We start from the raw sequence: 12,218 nt of genomic DNA, 5'->3' as shown, positions 1-12,218 counted from the left end.
TACAGAAATGATACCTCGAATGGCATGTCTACATTTTGGGGCCCCTATATGCCAAATACTTATAAACCAAAACATATTGGTTATCAAACGGTTCAGTGGACTACTGGCATTCATATTTAGGGTGTTTTACATTAGTATCTAATTATGTGTGGGAGGTATGATGCAGTAGATTGGAAGCTTTGAGGTGTTTGTTTCAAAAAATTCACCAATTTATATAAAAAATTAGGAAAGAATTGCAACTTGGTATTTTGGAGTACATAGATATATTTACCCATTTTTGATTCTCTGGAATCTGTTCTTTCTAATAATGGGTCGTTTTCTATGGTAAACCTACTGTTAGAGGAATGTTTGGCCTTGGATTCAGAACTATGCCATTTTGTGGAGCGGTGTTTTGGAAATTTGCTAGTGTACTGCTTAGAGATTTTGATCTATACAAGTGAGAAATCTCCATAAAATTATACATATTTGGTATTGGCACATTCAGGAGACATAGAACGTTCCAAATAGGCTGTGTTCTCATACATAAAATAAATTATGTTTCTGATTTATGTGATTATACTATGTGATTTTCATTTTATTAGACACTTGGAAGCCTATACAGAAGAAAATGATATATTGTTTTCCTGGGTAAACTAAAATACCCCCCAGGAAAGGCCCTTAAAGTGAAAGAGTACAAAATGTTCAAAATGGTCTGGCAATAAAAGTACCAAATCAGCTAAATCTGCTGACAGTGAAAGGGTTTGTTTATCTTTAAGTTAACTTTTAGTATGTTATAAAATGACCAATTATAAGCAACCTTTCAATTGGTCTTCATTATTTATTTTGTATCATTTTTAAATTATTTGCCTTCTTCTTTTAAATCTTTCCAGCTTTCAAATGGGGATCACTGACCCCATCTAAAAATAAATGCTCTGTAAGGCTACACATTTATAGTTAGTGCTACTTTTTTTTTACTCATCTTTCTATTCAGGTACTCTCCTATTCATATTCCAGTCTCTCATTTAAATCAATGCATGGTTGCTAGGGGAAGTTAGTCCTTAGAAACCAGACTGCTGAGCTTGCAGACTGGAGAGCTGCTGAATACAAAGTTATAAAGCAGATAAGCTGATGAATCAATCTAAAGGACCAAGATCAGCATCTTTAATCTATTTATCAAGGGTCGAATTTTCAATTGAAAAAACTTCGAAAAGACCAACCAAAATTAAGTTGAAGAATAGGTCCATTTTCGATCGAATCATACAATTTGAAGGAATAGCGCATTTTATCGAATTAGATTCGAAGTTTTTCCCCAAAAAGAACTTTGATTTTTCAAAGTCCACCAATTGACTCCAGATAGGTTCTAGGAGGTCCCCCATAGGCTAAACCAGCAATTTGGCAGGTTTTAGATGGGAATGGTCGAAGTTGAATTTTTAAAGAGAAAGTACATGATACATTTTGATATTCAAATTTTCTATTTTTTTTTTTTTTTGCAAATTCTAATTGAATTTGGACTATTTCCTAGTCGAAGTACACAAAAAATAGCTCAAAATTTTTTCATTTGAAAATTCACCTCGACCTTTGATAAATCTGCCCCTAAGTGTCACCATCACCATTCTGAAAGCATTTATCACAGCTTACATGTGATTTCCAAAACACAATGATTAGCTTTTACACTGGAATTCTAGGAGTAAACGCTGCAGTCTAAATGAGACAAAAATACTCTTATGCCAAATAAAATATAATTCTAAGCATCTCTGCTATATACATTCATTGCATTTCTGTTATTTGTGAACGTAATTGTTATTGAAAACTGTATCTGTCTTTATTCCAAGGTGGTTCTGACTTTTGAAACAATGTAACAGAAAATGTCTGTCTTTACAAGAGAACAGCTGAAGTTTGCAACATTGTTTCAAAAGTCAGAGTCAGGAGTAGAATAAAGGATAAACAAACACTGCTGACAAGAGCAATCACATTTAAAATATAATTAAAAACCACTGAAAAGTTGTAATAAATGTATATTTGGCAGTTGCTTTATTAGGCAACATTTTATTTTTGGGTTTGCATTCCCTTTCTAGATTCACTATGAATAAACATAAAGCAGAGTGATTTTTCTGCATAGAGAGAAGATTTTCAGGATATATGAATGGAATAATCCTTCCTGCTTGCTCCGCTGAGACTTATACAAAACAACATCCATACCTGACAGTAAATTAGCAGAAGGTACATTATTACACAGGTAAGATGAGTGTTTGGCTAAGCATTGGCTTTTAAAAGGATTTTACAATGGGTGATTCACAGTGACTCCAATGCAAATGTATTTTCTGACTTTTTGTTGTCCCTGCTGGAGGAGAATAAGCAAGCACAACAAAATGTACTGTGTGCTAAGATCTTGCACCATAGGCACTTTTATAATGCACTGAGTTTCACTGGGCTTCATTTACTATTTCTAAGTACTGAATGTTACAGGGCAACCCTTTTCAAATAAAAAAATAACAAAAGTGGTATAAAGTTGATACCTTTATTGGCTAATTAATATAATCATAGCAAGCTTTCAGAAAATTTTAGTTCCTTTTTCAAGCTACTTTACCTTACTTTACTAAATGAAAATGTTTTACATAGCCTATGCCTAATTTCAGTCATCTATAATTGTGCTCTGCCAATGTGCTGTTCTATCTTGATGGATGTCCTATATGATACTCCAGTGCAATGGAGCCTGCATTTAAAGGAGAAGGAAACCCCCTGGGCGCAAAAACCCTCCCCTGTCTTGCTTCCCCTCCCTCCTCCCCCCCGGCCTACCTGTCCCGTTGGGCAAATGCCCCTAACTTGTTACTTAACCCTCTGCGCAGGTCCAGTCCATGTAGTTCACAGACGCCATGTTCTCCCAAGCGATCTTCTTCCTGCTTGGCGTCTGTGAACTCCGTGGACTGGAAGAACAGGGTTCCCATTGCCCAAACTATTTTGTAGCAATGGAATCACACTTAAAAAAGAACAGTAACACCAAAAAACTCAAGTGTTTTAAATAATGAAAATATCATACTGTTGCCATGCACTGGTAAAACTGATCTGTTTGCTTCAGAAACACTACTATAGCTCTTATAAACAAGCTGCTGTGTAGCAATGGCGGAAATTGTAAAAAAAGGCTATATGGCAAAGGTTAAATAGTGGATAACAGATAACACCATTATGTTCTACAGAGCTTATCTGCTGTGTAACCTGAGTCTTTTCTCCTTTTAATGGCTGCCCCCATTGCTACACAGCAGTTTATTTATATAAACAATAGTAGTGTTTCTGAAGCAAACACAGCAGTTTTACCAGTTGCAGTGGGGCGGAGTCGGCCTCGGTGTGGGTGGAGTCTGGTGCAGAGTGGGCAGAGTCAGGGCAGGTAGTGGGCAGAGTCAGGCTGGGTGTGGGTGGAGTCTGGGGCAGAGTCAGGGCAGGGAGTGGGTGGAGGTGGGAGGATGGGGGTCGGAGTGCAAGATTTTTTTTGCAGGGGGCCACGGCAACTCTACTTACACCAATGAGGCATATTTGTATTACTTTAAAACACTTTTTTTGTTCCTTTAAGCTTTGCCTTTCCTTAATTGAAAGGTGAGTAAGTGTACCGTGTCCAGATGTGTCAACTAACCCCATATCATAAGGGTGATAATAATCCAGTGCTGTTTTTTTTAAACCCCTTTTCTTCTGTACACTAGATGGTAACATGAAACAAGGTCTAAAATGCCCAGAGTGGCTCATTATTTTATCACCCTAATTGAATGGGTAGTAGGTGGACAGTCATTGTATTCCCTGTCTGCTTAGCGCCTGCCTTTTGTCACACATGCAAGTTGTACCCAAATATACACAATTTAATAACCAGCACAAATCTTACTGGCCGCTATATCCAGTGGAAATATTTTGCTAGTTTGCGTTACGCTGGAATTGTGGGCAAACATGTTGCACTGTAGGTAAAAAACTGTTGGTGCGTCTGAAAGTGGAGAGCTCAGCTCTATAGTAGTGAAAACTAGTCTCCAGCCACAAAAGCATCTTACACTATACCAATCTCTTGATAAACAACTATTTGTAAGCGGTCGATACTTTAATAACAAAGAAAAAAAGTTTACAAGCAGCACAGCAGCCGCCTCCAGAAATAAACTACAATATCCACGATGCACCGCGTTCCCCTCAAGCGCGCCTCATCACGTGGTAAGGAAGTATTTAAAAGCTTCAACTGAGCGGCGCTTCTTAATGTTATTAGTGATCTGTTTATCGTGATGGAGGCAGAAAGAAGGCATCGTGCCTTGTATAAGGGAACTACTCCTCCTTGGAAGGAGACCTATAGAAAGGTGACTGAGCTAATTGTTTGTTTCCTATATTTGGACACATGGTTAGGTGCTTAGTAAAAGGTGTTGGTTTGTTCCATGGGTTCTGCTGAGAAATGACCTCGTTTTGGCATTTGTACTAATTGATAAACTAAAAAGTGCACATTAACTTTGTTAAAAATCCAAGTACCAGCCTGTGCAACTCTTCCATGATGATTTTGCCTAAGGACCGTCTCTTTATCGCTTTATTCCTCTGGTTACTTTTTTACATGGTTTACTGATGCAGGGATCATCATTTTTATTGTACCTGTTTTAATAAAGAACTTGACCTTCTCCCGTGTTACCCTGCTATAAACGCGTTAGTTATGGATGTGCCAAATCCTGAATTCTCCAAGATTTGTCCAAATGCCATAGTGAAGCTGAGACCTAATTTGCATAACAAATAAATTTCAGTTGCATCTATGAAAAAAAAAATGCCCTTTAATTATCCAGAGCTTTGAAGTCAGGTGATTGTATGGGTTCAGATTCAGTTTGGCTTAAGTCTTGACATAAAGTGGAATCTAGAATGTAGATTTGATGCATCGTCTCTGCCATCTTTGAATTTTGTGGTGTCCTACAGAGATGCATACATTTTGTTTAAAAACCTAAACATTGGTTATTTTCTTGTGTCTCTTAGCGGTGTGTTGAACGACTGAAGAGTAACAGATCCAAGCTCCTGGATAAGTTTCGTCAGGTGGGCGAAAGGATCCATGGCGGGGTTGGTGGCTCATTCCTTGTGCAGGAGGTGATGGAGGAAGAATGGAAGGTGATGCAGTTTGAAAATGGGGGCTTTCCCTCCATGTGGAAGAAAGATGCATTCTCTCAGGTAATCTGATGCATTAAGGCTAGATTTGGCAACTGCTGAATTGCTGTGAATGCAGCCACTCCCTTTATGGATGATGTGTTAAGTCCAGTTATGGGGTACAGGTCAAGTATCTTAGACACTACAATGTGCATGGTTTGTAAATCAGAAATTGGAAATGTGATATTACAAAATTCCAAATAAAGTGACTGGGGCTCATTTATCAACACTGGGCATATTTGCCCATGGGCAGTAACCTATACCCAGGCCCTGACTGGCAATCTGTGGGTTCTGGCAAATGCCAGAGGGGCTTCTGTATGGTTCCATAAAAAGTTACCATATAGTGGGCTGGTAGGAGGCTGTTTGGGCTGGAAGGGGGCTGTTTGGGCCTCTGTGTACATGGAATGGCAGGGCCTATTCTGACTCCCAGTCCAGGCCTGCCTATACCTATAGCTTTTTAAAGCCAGCTGCAAGTAGAACAATGAAAGCAACTATTTGATTGGTTGCCATGGGTTACTGACCATGGGCAAATTTGCCAAGTGTTGATAAATGACCCCCACTGACATTCTTGTTGTGCTTTTTAGCACTAAGGCAAGGCTAGTTTTCTGCCCAGGCAAGAATACAACAGCAGTCAAATAAACTTTATCCACCCTTGACCATTTGCCTATGGCAGAGCTGACTCTGACTAGAGTAATGCTGCTGGAACTGTGAAGCAAACCTGTTATGGTCAGCTTGTCACTACTAAGTCTGCTAACGATGGCAATGGATGACTGTCCTCTGCATGATTGGTCTATTCATGAATATCTATTTTGTAAGGTTTCTTTGAACGTCATAGATCAGGCAGGACTTTGTTCAGATGACTACTCTTAAGGTGGCAATGTCGCCAAACGGGTGGATATCTCCCGGATATGTCCACCTTGAGGTGGGTAATATCGGGCTGATCCGATTGTGGGCTCTAGGGCCCAACAATCAGATCCTAACGATGACTAACAGGCGGTTGGATCGCGGGACCGCATCAACGAATAGATGCGGCCGCGATCCAACGGGTTTTTTAGTCCCGTCCGATCGACATCTGGCCGACTTCCGGCCAGCTATTGATCGGGAAAGCCCGTCGGAGGGCCCCATACACTGGCTAATAAGCTGCCGACTCGGTCTGTCAGCAGTTTTTATCGGCCCGTGTATGGCCACCATTAGATGAAGGACTGGGGGGTGGGGGAGGATTCACAAAAAAAATCAGACATAATAAAATAGAACTTCAGACATCATGTGCCGGGAAAACCCTTGTGTGTTCTGTGCTCTGTGACACTTATCATTGGCTAGCTTTGTATTCTGTGCAGATCTGAGGTCACTTGATAGCCTCATAACTTACAAAAGGGATATATATATTTTTTATATATATATAATACACAGCTGAGCTAAGCAGCGTTTATATAGATATTATTTACATAGTTTTTGTCTATATTGTTCAATGATTTGCGGCTCTGTTATACCCCCTTATTGAACTTACATTACATTCACTTAATTACTGTTGTGACCTGGGTGCAAGTCGCCCCAAATCCTTCACAATGGATATCAACTTCTCGCCCTTCTAGTTAAATGCAGCTTAGCTATATTAGGCCGAGGCAATTTACTAGTGGCACCCTACCCTTTCTTGGAACCTCTTTGTTTCACCAAACTAATCAGTGTGATTAGAAAAAGCAGAACACTCTGTGGATAATCAGCTTGATCTGGGTGTCAGAGCCCCGAATCTGTAGCAAGGGGAGAGAAGACTTCATTGTTAACCATAAACTTGACAAGCTCAACCATCCATGGAGCAGGAATTTTAAAATCAAAATGTTTTTCATCTCACAATAAAATAAAAAATAAAACCTGACCTTGTTTACTACAGAGTAAGTAATCATGGGCTGCCTATGATTATGTACTCTGTAATAAATGCATCAGTGTTTTTGTTGTGAGATGAAATAAACCTCAATCTTGTAAATTCCTGCTCTGTTGATGAAAGTAAAGTTAAAGGACAAAAGCAAAGTCTAAATTAGGATAAGGCTAGAAATGCTGTATTTTGTATACTAAAAATCAGCATGAACTTACTGCACCACAAAGCCTAATCAAACAAATGATTTATTCTTTCAAAGTTGGCCACCGGGGGCTGTCATCTTGTAACTTTGTTAAACAGCTTTGCCTGACCCTGCACATGCTCAGTGTGGTCTGGGCTGCTTAGGGATCATCATAAACAAAGCTGCTGGAGTTCTGCAAGGCGGGGGCTCCCCATGCTGATCATAAGTGATTGTTTCCCTGCTCAGCAGTTAGGGACCGTCTGACAATTCCTATCCACAGTAGTAAATGAAGGGAGAATTTCACTGCATACAGTCGGGTTTCTTATAAAAACACTACACATTTTTTAATGAAAGTATATTGGAGATAGGTTTCTTTTTCATTAAAGAAAATTAAAATGGGATTTTATTTTTTTGCCTTTCCTTGTCCTTTAAGCACCCTTTTTAAAACTGATTAAACTCCTAATACTAAGTGAACTTAATATTTTGTTTTATGCTTTAAACATTATGCAGGATCCTGATGAGTTGGCAACTCTTGAAGAAATAAAGCAAGAGCTTCTTTTGGAAGGTAATTTTAGCTTTTTCCTTTCACCAAACACAATTTCCTCCAGCTGCATCATTCATTGGGTGTAGTGGTGGTTTTTTTCATTGTCCTTCATCCCTGGAAGTCATATTTTAGGACCTACTTTAATTTGCAGTCTCTAGTGTGAGTGTGAAAGTTGATGGACCACTGTTGGAAATTTCGGAGAATGCTATTTCTGTATGCAGATGTAAATTGTAGAAAACACAAAAAAATGGTTCTCTTTCAGAAAAAGCAATGGTTGAGGAGTTTGAGAACATCCTACAGTTTGAGGAACAGTGTTTCGACTCTGTTGTTGAGCTCAGCACAGGAGATCAGATAGTGTGCCCTGTTTGTAATCGGTATGTACACTCCACTCCACTCCACTACTACAGGAGCCTATTGGCTAATGCAGGTATTCGTTATCCGGAAACTCGTTATCCAGAATTACGGAAAGGCCATCTCCCTTAGACTACATTTTAATCAAATAATTAAGATTTTTTTTTTTTAAAAAAAACGTGTTTCTGTAATAATAGTGCAGTACTTTGTACTTGATCCAAACCAAGTTATAATTCTTCCATATTGGAGGCAAAACAATCCTACTGGGTTTAATTAATGTTTAGATGATTTTAAATGCACTTGACTGTTTTGTGTTTTTACACTTTGTAAGAATGTTAAATGTGCATTTACAGGAATTACCTAACTGTAACAAGCTGCTTCATAGTTTGCCAGTGCGGTGTGTACATTAACACACAGGTAAGTAGGTCACTATACTTATACATATTATTCTATATCTCAAAGGAACAGCAACACGAAAAATGTGTGTTTTTAAAGTAATGAAACTATCATGTGCTGTTGCCCTGCACTGATAAAACTGGTGTTTGCTACAGAAAACACTACTATAGTTCATATAAACAAGCTGCTGTGTAGCAATGGCAGAAACTGGCACAGGTTAAATAGTGGATAATAGACATCATTATGTTCTACAGAGCTTATCTATCTGCTGTGTAACCTGAGCCTTTTCTCATTTGAATGGCTGTCCCCATTACTACACAGCAGATTATTTATATAAACAATAGTAGTGTTTCTGTAGCAAACACACCAGTTTTACCAGTGCAGGGCAACACTGCATTATATTTGTATTACTTTAAAAAACTTTAATTGTTTTGTTCCTTTAAGCTTTGTAGTGTAAACCATGACTTCTGTAAACCCACAAATATTGTAAGCTATGTAAAGAAGTAGTGTAGTTTTGTTCTGTAGGTGAATGCTAAAATCTATACTCCCCGTACTCCAGATTATACAGTTCCTATGTAAATGGCATAGCACTTGTAATGCACAAATGCCCCATTTTGCTTTATTCATGGAAGTGTATTGTAGGTCAGAGCTCCCCAGCTAGAGGCATTGATGCCTTCTATGGGATTTGGTCGCCCCATCGATCTCTTGGTATGACATAACTGATTTAACTATAATCCTAACCAAATCATGTAGTATACTGCATAATCTGTCCCCTGCTCCGGAGAAGGTAGACTGCACTGCTGTAGAAAAGACAGTTCTCTTCTCCATATGTCTGAACTAGCAAAATACACACACTGTGACTACAACCCAATAAAGTGTCATCATGGTACTTTGGAATTAAAAAATAAATAAATAAAAAAAAAAACAAATTAAAAAAAAAAGCTGTTAAGACTGACCTTATAGCAATGTCTGCTTAATCCAGAGCTGACTTTCATTTCCATGTACTATGCCACTTCCATGCCATTTCTGTAGTTCAGCTTCATGTATACTTGATGTATTGTTTCAGTCCCAGGGGATGAGCATAGAAAAACTGCATTCTCTACTGGAGTCCAACCTAACTGCACATGCGTACCATTGCAACAAGCTTCCTGTATTTTCTGTTGCCACTGAGCTAGGAGGAGCAGCCAGTCTCTTTATGAGCTGCCAAGTAAGTATCATTCATGTGAGTATTAGTAATGTTATGTGGTGAGGAAGGCCCTGCACTCATTTGAACACACTATATATGCATCTAAAGGGGATGTAAAGGCAAAAAATAAAATCCCTATTCTTACTTTCTTTAATGAAAAAGACCTATCTCCAATATGCTTTAATTGAAAAATGTTATAAGAAACCTGACTTTATGCAGTGAAATTCATTTACTTGCTCTGACTGCTAAGGATTGGAAACTTCAGACGGTCCCTAACTGCTCTGCAGGGAAAGGATCATAATTTCAAACAGCAGGGGGAGGGACTTCCCAGAACTCGAGCAGCTTTCTTTGTTTTCCTGTAGAACAGCCATCGACCATGTAGAGCAGTCAGAGCAAATTAATGAAGGCAGATTTTCACTGCATACAGTTGGATTTCTTATAAAAACTGTACAGATTTTTTAATTGAAGTATATTGGGATAGGTTTCTTTTTCAGTTAATAAAGTAAAAATGGTATTTTATTTTTGTCTTTACATCCTCTGTTTCCAGCTACAAAGACAAAGATCATGGAGCCAGATTTAAACAGATAACCTGGGATTTTATTTAGAGGATATTTTTGTTGCAGCCACTGGTTTTGGAGAGTTGGAGAAAGTTTGTATTAATTACAAAAAGTATAAAATCCACATTAGATTACATGACAACACAGGACCCAGTGCAGTCTGTATATGCTGATTATTAATCAGTCTTGCTGTATCTGCTTCTATGGCTATTTGACTTGTGCTGTTTGATCATTTAGGATGATCCCTAAGCAGCAGCCTAGACCACACTGAGCATGTGCATGGTCTTTGTCTTGCAAAGATGTATAACAAAGTTACAAGATGGTTACCCCTGTGGCCAACTTTGAAAGCATAAATCATTTCTTTAATTAGGCTTCTGGTGCAGTAAGTTTGATTAATATACAAAATACAGAATTTCTTGCATTATTCTATTTTAGACTTGTTTCCCTTTAATTTTTTTTTCTGAGTTTAAAACTTTCTATCTTGAACCATCAAACAGAATATAAAACAAAGTGTTTTTGCTTTTTAGGAGTGTGATGCAATGGTTGTCATCCTATAATCTGGAAGTGAGGACCTCTCCATGCTTAACTTGATTTGCACTGAGTTCATGTTTATTTATTTTTCCATAGATAAGATCTAAATGTTAAATAAAGGAAATATTGTTTGTAAATGTCTTACTTTTGCTACTTTTTTCAGCGTTCCGGTGTCTTTGCCTTTTCCCCTTTATTAAAAAAAAACATTCTGTGGAAATGAACCTGACTTTCTCCTCTCCACACAGTCCACACCTCTGCCTCCATATCAAAATTAAAGTTTATAATGCATCTCTGCAATTACTTTCATTGCCTCCACAGGAGAAAATGCATTACCAGGACAAATGAACTGTGATGTTGGTGATACAGATCTTTTGATCTGACAAGTGTAGAGTAAAATTTCAAGTTAGAAGCTATGCATATACCCTAGGGTGTTCTAATTCCAAGTGAGCTCTAGATGTGCTAACCACTCCTTTGCATCACACTTACATGCTGTGTATAGTAAAGATTCTCTTGCTAGCCAAATCTGAATTAAAGGGCATGTCAACCCCCCGAATAAAAGAAAACATAATTCTAAGCAACTTTGCAGTATACATTCATTGCAAATTGTGTATGGTTTTTAAGTTATTTGTATTGCTATTGAAAATTGTGTTTGTCCCTTTCTATTCTCTGCCCTGATGTTTAAGACTGTTGATACAATTTAAGACAATGCAGACCTGTCTTTGCTGGGGAACTAAGACTGTTGCAATTTACAGTCTCCTTCCCTCCCAGATCACTGATAGTCCTGACATTCCCAGTATACGTAGTGGGCTCTTGCATTTATCTCATAGGAGGTGCTTAAATTGGTAGTATTTGTTTTTTTTAACCAATGATAATGCTGCATGTAGTGACTTCTATGCCTTGGTTGCTGGGGATCACTTGACAGGCAGGACTTTGACAAAACTGCCATAGATGAAACCTGTACCTAGCTTTTAAAGTGCTGTTTAGTAGAAAGACAAGAGATGTGCTTTCAGACATAATTCTACTGACAGAATTTGTGATGAGATGTAAAGGTGGGGTTACAGTAGTCTCAATCAGTTGCAGTGTCACAGGAATTTCTGCTGTCACATGCACAAATTACAAAGGGATAATAAAGTTTGCAAACGGCATAACAATGATGTGACATTGTGTTACCCGCACATTGGCAAATGCAACTCAAGCCTCTTCTACGCACAATAGTGCACAGAGATCTTCATGTTGTAGAAAACAGCTGCCAGCAAGGTAAGGGGGTGTCAATGACCCCCTCTTTCAAGAGCTGCTCATGTTGCAGCTGCATTAGCAGTTAGCAAGTTTTAGCACTGAGTACCTTTGAGACCTTGGGGTATATTTATCAAAGCATGAATTAGAGATCGCCACAGTCCTCTAGAGTGAAATTCCCCCACTCTCCATTCATTTCTATGGGATTTTTAAAAGAGTATTTATCAATGGGTGAAAGTTCATCCTTT

The 12,218-nt window shown here is 38.4% G+C and overlaps 1 protein-coding gene across 1 annotated transcript; it reads left to right on the top strand.

Moving 5' to 3' along the window:
• Positions 1-4,223: 4,223 nt before the first annotated feature.
• On the top strand, positions 4,224-10,870 carry rpain.L (RPA interacting protein L homeolog; the record flags this gene model as incomplete). Its single annotated transcript, NM_001095437.2, is given in 7 exon segments — positions 4,224-4,301; positions 4,954-5,142; positions 7,683-7,737; positions 7,979-8,090; positions 8,421-8,484; positions 9,530-9,670; positions 10,734-10,870. Coding segments are annotated over 7 exon segments (663 nt in total). The 3' UTR covers positions 10,764-10,870.
• Between the last annotated feature and the right edge of the window lie 1,348 nt (positions 10,871-12,218).

Source organism: Xenopus laevis, chromosome 2L (assembly GCF_017654675.1).
Source record: "Xenopus laevis strain J_2021 chromosome 2L, Xenopus_laevis_v10.1, whole genome shotgun sequence".
NCBI lineage: Eukaryota > Metazoa > Chordata > Amphibia > Anura > Pipidae > Xenopus > Xenopus laevis.
Note: the sequence above shows the minus strand (reverse complement) of the source record. Positions and strands in the feature narration are given on the sequence as shown.